This window comes from Anomaloglossus baeobatrachus, chromosome 2 (genome assembly GCF_048569485.1).
Source record: "Anomaloglossus baeobatrachus isolate aAnoBae1 chromosome 2, aAnoBae1.hap1, whole genome shotgun sequence".
Lineage (NCBI taxonomy): Eukaryota > Metazoa > Chordata > Amphibia > Anura > Aromobatidae > Anomaloglossus > Anomaloglossus baeobatrachus.
In genome coordinates this window covers 785,071,276-785,087,848 of record NC_134354.1, presented here as the reverse complement: position 1 = coordinate 785,087,848, position 16,573 = coordinate 785,071,276, and the positions used below count along the sequence as shown (strand labels likewise).

At 43.4% G+C, this 16,573-nt stretch overlaps 1 protein-coding gene across 5 annotated transcripts in view; it reads right to left on the bottom strand.

The window, feature by feature from the left end:
- Positions 1 to 3,144: 3,144 nt before the first annotated feature.
- Positions 3,145 to 16,573, bottom strand: part of P2RY6 (pyrimidinergic receptor P2Y6) — a 91,403-nt gene continuing 77,974 nt past the window's right edge. For 2 of the 5 annotated variants that reach the window (XM_075334734.1, XM_075334736.1), the window contains exons 2-3: positions 15,441 to 15,559; positions 3,145 to 5,526 (exon numbers count right to left, since the gene is read on the bottom strand). In XM_075334734.1, the coding sequence (XP_075190849.1) occupies positions 4,506 to 5,486 (981 nt within the window). In that variant the 5' untranslated portion in view covers positions 5,487 to 5,526; positions 15,441 to 15,559 and the 3' untranslated portion in view covers positions 3,145 to 4,505. Of the gene's footprint in view, positions 5,527 to 11,155; positions 11,181 to 15,440; positions 15,560 to 16,573 lie in introns of those variants that run through there. The other 3 variants (XM_075334733.1, XM_075334735.1, XM_075334737.1) reach the window with 2 other exon arrangements.

The window sequence follows — 16,573 nt, the reverse complement described above, 5'->3', positions numbered from 1 at the left end:
GTAGATGACTAAAAGACTCTTAAAAGACAAATTTGATGGACAAATTGTCTGATCAGAGTTTAGAGGTGAATTTTGACCCCATAGCGGTACCCTTTTTTTCTACTGTGTAATACATATACTGTACACATAGTGGAGGCAAACAATTAAAAATCAGTCTTTTTTTTCAAATGTACTCTCCCTACTACTAAGGACAGTTCTGCAGATCTTTCTGGAGGAAAGGAATGAGGTGAACCTGCTCTAAAATTCCAATTTACTAATGTTATGCCATGAATTGCCGATCTGTCCTTGAGTTACATCCCATAGAAGTGGTACGATCCTCCACTATGAGTATTCTATTACAATACATATCTGTATAATATAAAGTCCACGGATTATACCATTATAACTTACAGACTATTGTTACCATACAGTTATGAACACCGGTGGTAATGGGGATATATTCTATTTCATCCTTATACTGCTACAAAAATTATATACTTGCTGAAAGCTTACTAAAACATCCAGGGTCACAGGTAAGAAAACCTATAACCAGAGTGCAGCTTCTGCATTGCAAACTTAAAATGTTATATCTGGTTATGATGGAGAACAAATAGTAGGGGAAGCGACTGTGACCAGGCCCAAGTTGGATGGGGATCTGCTTACCCCATAACCTACTGTATTTTAGCTGCATGTGCGACTGAGGGCCACATTAAGCTGAATAAGCTGAAATGTATTGTGGCACAGAGACTCGCTGGGTCCCTGCATGGCAATACACTCTGCTGGCCAATCAGAGGCTGGCAGCTGACTTGAGTGCGCCATTCACAGGTGGTGCATAGCAATGACATTATGCATCATCATAGCAGGCACGCCAAATTCAGCTACAGAAGAGAATGCCGCATGTTGTGGTAGTGGGTGTAGGTGAGAAGTATTTTTTTTATTATGTATTAGAAAATAATGTTACAACAGGGAACATTATTACAGGATGAGTCCAGGAATGGGGAAATTATACCAGGAAGGGGCTCAGGATGTCAGACATTATTACTGTAAGGGGACATTGTACCAGGATGGGGAACATTATAACACATAGAAGACCAAGTTGAAGCATATTATACTAATAGGGGACAAGAATGTGGGACATTATACAGGGAAGGGGCTCAGGATGAGTAATAATATACCAGGTGCAGTCGAAGATTGGGGACATTATTATTGCAAAGGGCTTAGGATAGGCGACATTATACCAGGAAGGGGCCAGCATGGGGACATTATTTCATGTAGGGGCTTAGGATAAGGGACATTAAAGGAAGGGGGCCAGGATACGGGCATTGCTATGGCAAGAGGTCCAAGTTTGGGGACATTATTACTAGAAGGGGTACTGGATGGGGTGTATTATTACTGGAAGGGGACCAGGATGGTGGACATTATATCAGGAAGGGGCCCAAGATGGGTGACATTATTACTGGAAAGGGCACAGGATTGGGGACATTAGTATCAGGAGGGGCCCAGGATGGAGGACATTATACCAGGAAGGGTCTCAGGATGAGAGATAATATACCAGGAAGAGGCTGAGGATTTGGGACATTATTCCTGCAAAGGGCCTAGAATGGGAGACATTATACCAGGAAGGGGCCAGCAGGGGGACATTATTACATGAAGGAACTCATGATAAGAAAACATTAAAGGAAAGGGGCCAGGATAGGGGCAATACTTTGGCAACAGGCCAAGGAGTGGGGACAATATTACTGGAAGGGGTACAGGATAGGGTATATTATTACTGGAAGAGGACCAGAATGGCTGACATTATAAAAAAGGAAGGGGCCCAGAATGGGTGACATTATTACTGGAAGGGGCATAGGATGGGAGACATTATTATCGGAAGGGGCACAAGATGGGGTCATTATTACTGGAAGGGGACCAGGATGGTGGACATTATACCAGGAAGGGGAGCAGAATGGGTAATATTAGTACACGATGGGGGACATTATTACATTATGGGCGGTGCAACTTGTTTGTCTTTATAGGATTAAGAATGCTACAAGGGCCTATTCATCTGACCAACATGCAGATGGGGCCCAGGTCCAAATTTTTCACCCAGGTCCGTGGAAATCTAGCTATCCTGCAACTTGACGCAGTTGGTCTTCCACATAGAGACGATGAATTGCGGCACCAGTAGACACGTGTTATGTACTAGAACCCTCTATTAGGAAGCCCACCTAGGGAATAATGCATTTAAAAAGCAAACATCCAACATAGGGCCACCAAACACATGTAGACCCCCACCCATGAGGGAACCTGAGCTGCCATTAGAGTCACTGCATATATATGGGACTCTACATAGTTGTGACTGTAAATCCCAAGAGTGTGAGTCTTCCTCGCCTCGTCCTACAACAGCATTGAGGCTTTCATCTCATCTCATGTCTTAAAAAACAATATAGATGACTGAATTGATTGTATGCTAATCGAAATTGTATCAAATAGTCTGAAATTCGCAAGACTTAGTAAATTCGATCAATTTGCGATTTGCTGTTACTTTTTTTTTATTTTATATTAATCAAAAAATACCTTTAAAAAACAGAATACGGTTCAAAAAAAGGGATTGGTGTCTTTTCTTTAAAAATATTAATTTTTATTCAATTTTTTTTTTTAAATACATGTAATAAATATTCAAAGAGATATAACGTATATAAAAGGACAGAAAAGGACATAAAAGCGGTAAAACAGAAAATGTAGATATTCAGTGTATTGACCAAAAGATATAAACTTCCATTAATATATAGCATAAAGAATAAATGATAAATAAAATGCAAAGTGCTTTTCTTTATATGTATCGCTATATATGTATGGTAATAAGGTATGAAGCAAAAATAGCATACAGAAATAAAGTGCCAGTGAAGTGCAAGGGAATATTGCTAGATTCAATATACCTTAGTAGTGGTCAGGAATGTTCTGTGTACCGCTATGTCCCGACGCACGTTTCAAGCGTGTTTTCTTCAGGGAATGCGTCGGAACATAGCGGTACACAGAACATTCCTGACCACTACTAAGGTATATTGAATCTAGCAATATTCCCTTGCACTTCACTGGCACTTTATTTCTGTATGCTATTTTTGCTTCATACCTTATTACCATACATATATAGCGATACATATAAAGAAAAGCACTTTGCACTTTATTTATTATTTATGCGATATATTAATGAAAGTTTATATGTTTTGGTCAATACACTGAATATCTACATTTTCTGTTTTACCGCTGCTGCATTACTATGGGTTTTTTGATCCTGTCCTTTTATATATATATATATATATATATATATATATATATATATATATATATATATATCTTTGAATATTTATTACATGTATTTTAAAAAAAACTTTTGAATAAAAATTAATATTTTTAAAGAAAAGACACCAATCCCTTTTTTTGAACCGTATTCTGGTTTTTAAAGGTATTTTTTGATTAATATAATTATTTAAGGTGGACTTATACGGAATATTTTGATTAATCATTTTTTTTAATTTTGCAGAAGATTTTATCCCCCAGGAAAGAATCACATGAACTCCTGAAATGTGTGCGAAATCTTCACAAAATACAGTATGACAGTATGTAACTATAGTGTATGTGCACTCAATGTGCACGTGGTTTTAGAAGGATCTTGCCCAACTACTGATCTCCACCAGGCAGTACCATATAGAACAAACACTAATCATGTTTTGCTGATTTTACTTAATGCTACAATTCACATTACAATCTATGATATTTCTAATATAATACTGCAAGTTTATGTTTGTTGTCATACAGTTCACATTTTTAGTTTGTATTTACATTTTTGACTATATACAATTTATACAGAACCCTGTAAAAATGAACTGCATTTCCAAGATGGTGTCCAATTCGTGGCTTTGAAGCTCTCTTGCGATACCGTGACAGTAAGCATACAAGTCATTTTTTTACTCTTTCGGAGGTTTGCTGGAACCTTTGAATTCATATAATTATTGCTGATTTTTCATATCCTCAATGTTATTCAATTGTCTAGAGTTCTGGCTGTACAGAAACAACATGGCGTAGACTATGCAATCATGTGATACACGTAAAAAACCTTAGGAGACGGCAATGGTGGTGATAGATTTTGTTCAGTAGTTAGGGGTGAGTTGTAACCCCATTGCGGTCCCCTTTTCTAAATTTGCTTGTATTCATTCTTCTTTGATTATGGAAAACTAAAAGATAAGTTGGTGTTCCCATTTTCAACAGTGGTTTCTATAGTGTTGCTTTTAGTATCTATCATATTTACAAAGGCAAGGAACATTTGTCCAGCTCCCCCTTTTAATTTCAACCTGTTCTGTCATATGTTTATGGTCACGTGACCACTTTAATTTGCACAGGGAAATGATACCCAACAGGATAAAAACATATTTTTTGGAAATTATACCTCCCCGAGAGATTCTTACACTGCTTGCCAGAGAACACACTACAGACAAGTTACTTTTATTTACAGGGTCTCCTTCAGACTATTCCATTTGTCATTTTTAAGTGTTCGTTGCTTCGGTCCTCCATTTGGTGGTGACCCGCTTTACTAACAATTTGGTACTTTGCCTAAATTTCTGCTGTGTAAAATAGAACAAGATTGGGTCAAGGACACTGTTCATACTAGCAAAAGGCCTTGTGCATTTATATACAATGGCAAAGGTCTGCAGCTCCAAACATGGGACCCCAGACTTGGAACGTACAACCAAATAGATGGTTTTGGTGAGGTGGAAAGGAAAGAAGCTTATGGCAAAGACCATGACCACAATGATGATCATACGAATGGCTTTGTCCTTTCTTCGACGGGCCACAACATCGGAAAAGTTATCCTTTTGGCAGAGGATTTTGGTCATGGCGCAATAACAACCTAAAATGGCAATGAAAGGGATCAAGAACCCGGTAACAGTCAACGTTATGCCATATGGAAAATACCGAGATGATAAAGCTGGAGGACTCAAGTCATAGCAGACCGTTCGATTCCTCTGGGTTCCTGTAGATGCAAACATGAAGGTGGGTATACATTGGACAATGACAATAAACCAGACAATCCCACACACCACCCATGTAAATTTTTTGCCCCTCTTTTTATGCCAAACTGATAAGGGGTGGCAGATGCCCATGTATCTTTGAAAGCTCATGCAGGTGAGGAACATGATACTTCCGTGGAGGTTGGTGTAGAATTGGAACCGGACAAACCGGCAAGTGAAGTCTCCAAATGGCCAGTAGTCATGATGGACATAATTATATATGAGAAGAGGGAGGGAGCAGACATAGAGGAAGTCAGCCACCGCCAGATTCAAGGTGTAGATCGCAGTGCGGCTGAGGGCCTTTTTTGAAAGACACACTTGAAGGATCACGATAAAGTTGAGTGGAAAACCAAAAACCAGGACCACAGAGTAGACCACAGGAAGGAGGATTTGCTTAAACTCTTCATGGAAAGTGCATGAATTCTTCCCGATGGGGCCTGACGTAATGTTGTCCATGTCGCTGGAGGTGGAGGTGATCACATGGTTACTTCAGAATCTGGAAGCAAAGAGAAGACAACACTTAAATGAGAGATCCAGTAGATGTTCGATAAACCTCATTGAGCTCAATAAGAGTCATTGATGACCATTATATCCAGTTGGGTCCTGTGGGCAAGAAAGAGACTTGCTCTTAGTGGGTTGTACGTGGTGAATTAAGTCATGTCCGGCCTTAAAGGGAATTAACCTCCATGATTTTTACATATAAAGTAAAGGCCGTGACATACAGGCCCTAGGATGGTTATTAGAATCCCTCCTTCACTTTTGATATTGGATCTTTGATTGCAGAAAAAAATGTTGATAAAGGTCTAGACGTTGGGACATTCCTTGATTGACGTGTGTAGTGAGGCGTGCCTTTGTGGGTTCTGTACGCTATGTAAATTCTTCCTACTCCATCCTCCTGGCTTGCCCCTTGTCATTAAAGTTTGTGCTGTGCCGCCATTGCCATTTGTAGAACAGTAATGTCTTCATTAAAATGGTGCCGGAGTCGGCGCATGCGCATACCACAATCTATGGTGCTGATTTATTGAAGACTATGAGCGGCATTAGCGCGTGCATTGTAGTAGACACATGCAATGATTCCGCTGCCATTTTATTGAAGACATCATGGAGAGGACTATGACCGGCATCGGCGCATGCGCAGATTTAATTTTTTTTTTGCCCTATGTGCATGCGCTGATGCCGCTCATAGTCTACTCCCCAGTGCCTTTAATAAAATGTGCTCCGGAGATCGTGGTATGCGCATGTGCTGATTTTGCTGCCATTTTATTGAAGACATCGTGGAGAGGACTATGACTGGCATCGGCGCATGCGCAGATTTAATTTTTTTGCCCTATGTGCATGCGCCGATGCCGCTCATAGTCTTCTCCCCAGTACCTTTAATAAAATGGCGCTGGAGATTGTTGTATGTGCATGAGCTGACTCCGGCGCCATTTTTTTGAAGACATCGCTGAGAGGACTATGAGTGGCATCGGCGCATGCATAGATTTATTTTTTTTATCATCTGCAAATGTACTGATGCCGCTCATAGTCTTCTCCCTAGTGTTTTCAATAAAATGATGCCGGAGATTGTAGTATGCTCATGCACTGAAATCGGCGCCATTTTATTGAAGACCTTGTGGAGAGGACCATGAGCAGCATTGGCGCATGCGCATATTTAATTTTTTTTATCATCTGCGAATGTGCTGATGCTGCTCATAGTCTTCTCCCTAGTGTTTTCAATAAAATGGTGCCGGAGATTGTAGTAGGCGCATGCACTGTCTCCGGCACCATTTTATTGAAGACATTGTGGAGAAGACTATGCCCAACATAGGTGCATGTGCAGATTTAATTATTGCTTTTCATCTGAGCATGCGCCATTGCCATGTCTTCTCCCAAGTGTCTTCAATAAAATGCGACTGGATATTGCGGTATACACATGTGCGGACTACGGTGCCATTTTAATGAAGACACCACTACTGTACCAAATGTGCATGCGTTGGCAATGGCAGCGCATCGCGAAATTTAAAGGGGTAAGCCAGGAGGACACCGATCCAGTCATATACACAGAGGACCTGACCCACAAAGGCCTGCACCACTGCACATGTCAATCGAGGAATGCACCAACTTCTGGATCTTTATCAATGTTTTTTTCTGCAATCATAGATCCAATCTGGAAAGTGAAGGCGGGATTTTAATCCCCATCCTAGCGCCTGTATGGCACTGCCTTTACATTATATGGGAAATTCCTGGTGGTTGGTTCCCTTTAAGTGTTGATTGCACCTGCACTATTGAATAGAACAATGGAAATAGATTCCCAAATGAATTTAAAGACTGATGAGATTTATACCCCAGGGATTCTCAGACACCACAAAGGGAATTGGACCCGATTCTGCTTATTGGCAAATTGGAGCAGCTCCATTCTAAAATAAGCAGAGACCTATAATGAAAAGTGGACACGCAGATTAGATGGCGCCAATGTCCACATTGTCCATGTAATGTGCATGGGGCCAGGCCCACTGTGCAAAGATGGCTTCTATAGTCGAAAAAGTGCAAATAATGGAAGTTGTTCAACAGAGAGATAAGCGTTACTAGAGATGTCTGGGTGCAACTTATCCCTATGGCCACAAAAAAAACAAATATATATAAATGCAACTTTATTTAATTTTGGAGGAGTTGGAGGAACTTGCTGGCGGATGCCCCAAAACCACTGCCCCTATTATCGCCCCTATAGTATTACTTGTTCTTATCAAAATCTATCACTTGTAATTTTTACTTTTCACCACCAGGTGGCGCACATGCTATTGTGAACGAGTCACATATTTCACATTGGCTCCGAGCAGCAAAAATTCTCAAATTGCAAATAGAGAAATTAATTTTTTGATTCATTTCCTTCAGTTAGTGGCAGTTCTGTAATCGGGCCGTTAGTAACTGTGGCTTCCCTCCAACACTTCTCCTTTTAGGGGCCAACAAATCAGAGAACCCAGCCTATAAGACAATAACATATGCAATAATTCAGCTATAAAGGCCGACCCTATAGTAATTCCTATTATAGTGGCAGGTTTACAACAGCCCTAATAGCCCCAGTGCAGGCAGCACAGTGCCGTCCATTCTGCCAGCTCTACCGCAGTCCCCATAGGGCCTTATTATTCCACCTGTGCCAGAACTGTAGCGCCATCCATAATAGCCTATCAGGGGCTGCCGATGACGTCATCCTTAAAGGGGTGCCACTTCTCCCAATCTTTGTATGTAACTACCTTTGTCTGTCTTGTGTCGGACACTAGAGCGTTTCCAGGGTGGTGTGTCTGTATTGTGGTGGTGCTGTTCCGGTAGACAGTGTGTGTGTGTGTGTGTATTGAGGTAGTGCTGCTCTCCGGTAGACAGTGTGTATTGGGGTGGTGCTGTTTTCCGGTAGACAGTGTGTATTGAGGTGGTGCTGCCTCCGGTAGACAGTGTGTGTGTATTGAGGTGGTGCTGCATCCGGTAGACAGTGTGAATTGAGGTGGTGCTGCCTCCGGTAGACAGTGTGTATGTATTGGGGTGGTGCTTCCTCCGGTAGACAGTGTGTGTGTATTGAGGTGGTGCTGCCTCTGGTAGACAGTGTGTGTGTATTGAGGTGGTGCTGCCTCCGGTAGACAGTGTGTGTGTATTGAGGTGGTGCTGCTTCCGGTAGACAGTGTGTATTGAGGTGGTGCTGCCTCCGGTAGACAGTGTGAATTGAGGTGGTGCTGCCTCCGGTAGACAGTGTGTATGTATTGAGGTGGTGCTGTTTAACGGTAGACAGTGTGTATTGAGGTGGTGCTGTTTTCCGGTAGACAGTGTGTATTGAGGTAGTGCTGTTTTCTGGTAGACAGTGTGTGTGTATTGAGGTGGTAGACAGTGTATATTGAGGTGGTGCTGTTTTACGGTAGACAGTGTATATTGAGGTGGTGCTGTTTTACGGTAGACAGTGTGTGTGTATTGAGGTGGTGCTGCCTCCGGCAGACAGTGTGTGTATTGAGGTGGTGCTGCCTCCGGTAGACAGTGTGTGTGTATTGAGGTGGTGCTGCCTCCGGTAGATAGTGTGTATGTATTGAGGTGTGCTGTTTTCCGGTAGACAGTGTGTATTGAAGTGGTGCTGTTTTCCGGTAGACAATGTGTATTGAGGTGGTGCTTCCTCCGGTAGACAGTGTGTGTGTATTGAGGTGGTGCTGCCTCCGGTAGACAGTGTGTATTGAGGTGGTGCTGCCTCCGGTAGACAGTGTGTATTGAGGTGGTTCTGCCTCCGGTAGACAGTGTGTGTGTATTGAGATGGTGCTGCCTCCGGCAGACAGTGTGTGTGTATTGAGGTGGTGCTGGCTCTGGCAGACAGTGTGTGTGTATTGAGGTGGTGCTGCCTCTGGTAGACAGTGTGTATTGAGGTGGTGCTGGCTCCGGCAGACAGTGTGTGTGTATTGAGGTGGTGCTGCCTCCGGTAGACAGTGTGTGTGTATTGAGGTGGTGCTGCCTCCGGTAGATAGTGTGTATGTATTGAGGTGTGCTGTTTTCCGGTAGACAGTGTGTATTGAAGTGGTGCTGTTTTCCGGTAGACAGTGTGTATTGAAGTGGTGCTGTTTTCCGGTAGACAGTGTGTATTGAGGTGGTGCTTCCTCCGGTAGACAGTGTGTGTGTATTGAGGTGGTGCTGCCTCCGGTAGACAGTGTGTATTGAGGTGGTGCTGCCTCCGGTAGACAGTGTGTGTGTATTGTGGTGGTGCTGCCTCTGGTAGACAGTGTGTATTGAAGTGGTGCTGTTTTCCGGTAGACAGTGTGTATTGAGGTGGTGCTTCCTCCGGTAGACAGTGTGTGTGTATTGAGGTGGTGCTGCCTCCGGTAGACAGTGTGTATTGAGGTGGTGCTGCCTCCGGTAGACAGTGTGTGTGTATTGTGGTGGTGCTGCCTCCGGTAGACAGTGTGTATTGAGGTGGTGCTTCCTCCGGTAGACAGTGTGTGTGTATTGAGGTGGTGCTGCCTCTGGTAGACAGTGTGTATTGAGGTGGTGCTGCCTCTGGTAGACAGTGTGTGTGTATTGAGGTGGTGCTGCCTCTGGTAGACAGTGTGTGTGTATTGAGGTGGTGCTGCCTCCGGTAGACAGTGTGTGTGTATTGAGGTGGTGCTGCCTCCGGCAGACAGTGTGTGTGTATTGAGGTGGTGCTGCCTCTGGTAGACAGTGTGTGTGTATTGAGGTGGTGCTGCCTCCGGTAGACAGTGTGTGTGTATTGAGGTGGTGCTGCCTCCGGCTGACAGTGTGTGTGTATTGAGGTGGTGCTGCCTCCGGTAGACAGTGTGTGTGTATTGAGGTGGTGCTGCCTCCGGTAGACAGTGTGTGTGTATTGAGGTGGTGCTGCCTCCGGCTGACAGTGTGTGTGTATTGAGGTGGTGCTGCCTCCGGCTGACAGTGTGTGTGTATTGAGGTGGTGCTGCCTCCGGTAGACAGTGTGTATTGAGGTGGTGCTGCCTCCGGTAGACACTTGTGCACACAGGGATCCAATTCTTTTGTTCAAACTAGTGAGGGTTTTGTTAACAGTCCACAAACCGTCGCAGCTCGCCAAAAAAAAAGAAGAAAAAACAGCCTTTCTTCAGCACAAACATAAACAGAAGATAAACCGTTCCTACCTCAGATTTTCCTCCAAGACTCAGTGTCCAGCAGAGCCTCGCTCACATCAGACTTTACCATCTCCCTCCCACACAGAGGCACAATCTGTCACCTCAAGTCACAGACCCCTTCTGAGCAGCTCCGAGCCTTTACCATGATCTGCAAAGCCTGGATTGGACATAAAGGTACGAGCATCCGAACCCCCGGACCAGAATCCAAGCTCATTAAATGAACCTCTCAGCACTATTAGTTCTGGAGCGTTCTCTCCGGGTTTCACATCACTGCGGCTATGCACCTCAGTGATACATATCCTCCATCCAGGACTGGCCCTCTTACAGTGTGAAGAGGACAATAAGGGTTAGGTTGTGGCAGAGCTAGCCTGGACCTCCGCAGCCTGCAGAACCAGTGTGCAACTGATACCGCTACCCCCTCATAGCGCAGCGCTAAACTGTGGGTAAGAAGGCAAATAAAACATACAAATCAGCCACGTTAGGAGGGAAACGCAGACTAACAAATAATAACTACAATAAATGAGATACCTGTGAAGGCTGCGGCTCCATCACTGGACTCAGCCGGACCCAGAGTGACACAAGCGAGGACGCCGGCCCCTTAATAATGGAGAACACTTCCCCTTTCTAAGGATCTTCAAGTTAAATGTGGAAACCGCAGACGCTACACTTCTAACATTGCACAAACCAAAATCGCTATCTTCTATCTATCCCTCTATCTATCTATGACTATATCCATCCATCTATCATCTATCAATCCATTATCTATTAATCTATCCATCTATCTATCCCTCTATCTATCTATCTATCTATCCCTCTATCTATCTATCCCTCTATCTATCTATCTATCTATCTATCCCTCTATCTATCTATCTATCCCTCTATCTATCTATCTATCCCTCTATCTATCTATCCCTCTATCTATCTATCTATCCCTCTATCTATCTATCCCTCTATCTATCTATCTATCTATCTATCCCTCTATCTATCTATCCCTCTATCTATCTATCCCTCTATCTATCTATCTATACCTCTATCTATCTATCTATCTATCTATCCCTCTATCTATCTATCCCTCTATCTATCTATCTATCTATCTATCCCTCTATCTATCTATCTATCCCTCTATCTATCTATCTATCCCTCTATCTATCTATCCCTCTATCTATCTATCTATACCTCTATCTATCTATCTATCTATCTATCTATCTATCTATCTATCTATCCCTCTATCTATCTATCTATTTATCTATCTATCCCTCTATCTATGTATCTATCTATCTATCTATCCCTCTATCTATCTATCCCTCTATCTATCTATCTATCTATCCATCTATCTATCCCTCTATCTATCTATCTATCTATCTATCTATCTATCTATCCCTCTATCTATCTATCTATCCCTCTATCTATCTATCCCTCTATCTATCTATCCCTCTATCTATCTATCTATCTATCTATCTATCTATCTATCTATCTATCCATCTATCTATCCCTCTATCTATCTATCTATCTATCTATCTATCTATCTATCTATCCCTCTATCTATCTATCTATCCCTCTATCTATCTATCCCTCTATCTATCCCTCTATCCCTCTATCTATCTATCTATCTATCTATCCCTCTATCCCTCTATCTATCTATCTATCTATCTATCTATCTATCTATCCCTCTATCTTTCTATCTATCTATCTATCTATCCCTCTATCTATCTATCTATCAAATCAAATCAAATCAAATAAGCTTTATTGGCAGGACCAAATACAAATTAGTTTTGCCAAAGCAAGTGTACATTAGGGGCTGGGGCTGTGGGGATGGGGGGTGGGGACTGTAGGAAGGATGGATGGGGCATATCCAGGGTGGGGACTGTGGGGGCTCTTCTAGGATGGGGGCTATGGAAGTCCATGGCTTATGATGGGGCATATCCAGGGTGGGGACTGTAGTAACGGTGGTTGGGGCATATCCAGGGTGGGAATTGGGGGGGGCCACATCTGGGATGGGGGGCTATGGAAGTCCATGGCTTATGATGGGGCATATCCAGGGTGGGGATTGGGGCGGCCACTCCTGGGATGGGGGGCTATGGAAGTCCATGGCCCATGATGGGGCATATCCATGGTGGGGACTGTAGTAACGGTGGTTGGGGCACATCCAGGGTGGGGACTGTGGGGGCTCTTCTAGGATGGGGGCTATGGAAGTCCATGGCTTATGATGGGGCATATCCAGGGTGGGGACTGTAGTAACGGTGGTTGGGGCATATTCAGGGTGGGGATTGGGGGGGCCACATCTGGGATGGGGGGCTATGGAAGTCCATGACTTATCATAGTTCTCTTTCTGGAAGTCTATGACATTCGCTCACATACCGCGCTGCTATCTCCACTGCGCTCTCTTCTTCCCCCAGCAGGATATATATTTTCTCTTCCTCCTTCATGGAGCTGAAATCCGGGAAGAGATGGGAGAGTCTCCTGAAGTGAGTGTCCCTCACTGCTGAGTACTTGGTGCAGTGTAGCAGGAAGTGGGTTTCATCCTCCAGGGCCTCCAGGTCACAGTGTTGGCACAGTCTGTCCTCCCTGGGCTTGTAGCTCTGCTTGTGTCGGCCGGATTCGATGGCTAGACTGTGGGCACTGAGTCTATATCGGCTCAGGGTCCTGCGGTCTCTGGGGTCCGGGAGTTTCTCCAGATACGGGGCCAGTCTGTAGTCTCTCTGTAGTCTCTGGTACGTGGTCAGTTTCTGTGAGGTGTTGATGTCGGTCCTCCAGTCACTGACACCTCTCCTGGCCCTCGTCTACCATCTTCCTGATTCTGGTTCTTGTCAGGCTGCTGTGATTGGTGATTTTATCCAGTTGGGTTTGGGAGGGCTGTGCCCGGGGTCCTGGTTCATCTGGCCCACGTATATATATCAGAGCTTTGTGGTGATGGGAGCTTGGATTGCTACTCTGTAGGTGAGCCTGAAATGATAGTGACCTCTTCAGAGCTGCTAGGTGTAGAGGGAATCTGCCCAGCTCGGCCCGACAGGCACTGTTGGAGGTGCTTCGATGGACCTGGAGAAGGTGCTTACAGAATTCCAGGTGGAATATTTCTGTTGGGCTGGAATCCCACCTTGACCAATCTGGGTAAGTGTGAGGGCCCCAGACTTCGCTGCCGTACAGGAGGATTGGGGCAATGATGGAATCGAAGATTTTTAGCCAGACCCTCACTGGTGGCTTCAGATGATACAATTTCCTTCGGATGGCATAAAAGGTTTTGCAGGCCTTGTTTTTCAGGGTCTCTATGGCTTGTTTGAAGCTCCCTGACTGGTGAATTTCCAGGCCCAAGTAGGTGTATTTGTCTGTTCCTGTTAGAGTGTAGCCGTTTACGACAAATGAAGGATGCTGGTCACATCTTCTTTTTCTCTTCTGGAACACCATGATGTTGGTTTTCTTTAGATCCCTCTATCTATCTATCCCTCTATCTATCTATCTATCTATCCCTCTATCTATCTATCCCTCTATCTATCTATCTATCTATCCCTCTATCTATCTATCTATCTATCCATCTATCTATCCCTCTATCTATCCCTCTATCTATCCCTCTATCTATCCCTCTATCTATCCCTCTATCTATCTATCTATCTATCTATCTATCCCTCTATCTATCTATCCCTCTATCTATCTATCTATCCCTCTATCTATCCCTCTATCTATCTATCCCTCTATCTATCTATCCCTCTATCTATCTATCCCTCTATCTATCTATCCCTCTATCTATCTATCCCTCTATCTATCTATCCCTCTATCTATCTATCTATCCCTCTATCTATCTATCTATCTATCTATCTATCTATCCCTCTATCTATCCCTCTATCTATCCCTCTATCTATCCCTCTATCTATCTATCTATCTATCCATCCATCCATCTATCTATCCCTCTATCTATCCCTCTATCCATCTATTTATCTATCTATCCCTCTATCTATCTATCTATCTATCTATCTATCTATCTATCTATCCATCTATCTATCCCTCTATCTATCTATCTATCTATCTATCCATCTATTTATCTATCCCTCTATCCATCTATTTATCTATCTATCTATCTATCCCTCTATCTATCTATCTATCTATCTATCCCTCTTTCTATCTATCCCTCTATCTATCTATCTATCTATCCCTCTATCTATCTATCTATCCCTCTATCTATCCCTCTATCTATCTATCTATCTATCCCTCTATCCATCTATTTATCTATCTATCTATCTATCTATCTATCTATCTATCTATCTATCTATCTATCCCTCTTTCTATCTATCCCTCTATCTATCTATCCCTCTATCTATCTATCTATCTATCCCTCTATCTATCTATCTATCTATCTATCTATCTCCTTTTTGTAATTGTGACTATTCCTCTTCCTATAACTGATGGTGTCTTCCTAATCTAAGCCTATATATATATATATATATAAAGCCATAGGAGACTTTATTCCATTTCTGTTTCATAATTTGCAGTTTTCATTTTTTTCTCTTCTCTCCCCGACTTTTTGGAGTATGGAGGGGTTGGAGCTAGCGGTGAAAGTTGAAGCTCATGGGCCCTGAAGCAAAAGCTCCAATGGGGCCCCCAATTATTAAACGTCTTTAATAGCGTTGGTTATTTCAAATTGTCCAAAAGGACTTTTGGGACCCCCCAGACTCCCTGGGTCCACGTGCGATTGCAACCCCTGCACCTATTGTAGCTACACCTTTGGTTGGAGCTCGGCAAGTGCTGAAACACACAGGGTACACGATACAACGGTAGGCCCTTGCGCTAGGGGAAGGGGAGCAGGGTCACATCCTAAACTCACCTGAGTCTGATCCCTGCACTCTCTGATGTCTCTATATGAGTTCTTTCACCCTGTCGTTGATGACGTGCCTGGACTCAGCCGTGTATAGTGAGCAGGGCAGCGGAAACACTAGTCCCGCTCTAGGTTAAAAACACAGAGAGGATTTGAAAGACAAGGGTAAAATAAACAGCAATCATACAAAGCACTCCAAACAACAAGAGGTAATAATGAGGAACAGACCAGAGGGGGAAAACAAAGAGGACTAAGGAAGGGAAAACAACACAACTATCTTCCAGCAAATGTTCTCTGAATGGCTTTCTGGTCCACAGCTCAAAGGTTCCGAGGCAAGTAAAGCAGAAACTATCACCAGCAATTACCAGCGCTAGAAGAGAAGTCTTTATAGCAGAGCTGATTAGCAATAGAGAACAGCTGACTACAGCTTTCATTCAGAGGTCAGGAGACCAGAGGATTTACTTAACCAATAGCAGTGCTGGATAAAAGAGAATCTGCACAGCCAGCAGTATTAACCTGAGCAAGTGTGTATGAAGCCCGACACCAGAAATAGGAGGGACCGCTCTCCGTCATGGGACCCTCGTGACAGTGGGCCTTCATATTAATATTGCCATATGAAACACCAGACTTAATCTGCTCCCCTATAATATTTCACTATTGCACTCATTTACAGGTAGTGAACAGAAATGCAAAAACTCTGCTCAGAGTATTTGGAATCAATTAAAATGGTTGCAAAAGTGTACACACCCTTCAGATAAATGCGATAAGAGTGAGAACTTTGCATTATGTATTTGGTTGGACTCATATGTGGAGGGGGGCATATACGGTACTTTTTTACAGCACTATCACCCCCTCCTTCTTTAGGTCTATAGTTATGAGGTCGGGTGTGTGCCACGGACCACGTGTGCCGCTTCCTCATCTCGTCCGTTATGTGGCATCATCAGAATTCTCTATATTTATATTTGCTTAGATGCACAGTATCACTTCCCCCCTCGGTATATAGTCACATCGAGTATGTGGGGACGGCTCAAGGCCCCAGTTCCCCTATTGTACATGTCAGTGCTTAATTAAAGGGATGGTCCGTGTTAATGTATCCGCTGAGATGTAGCAAGACCCTCTACTTCCACCAATCAGAATATGGC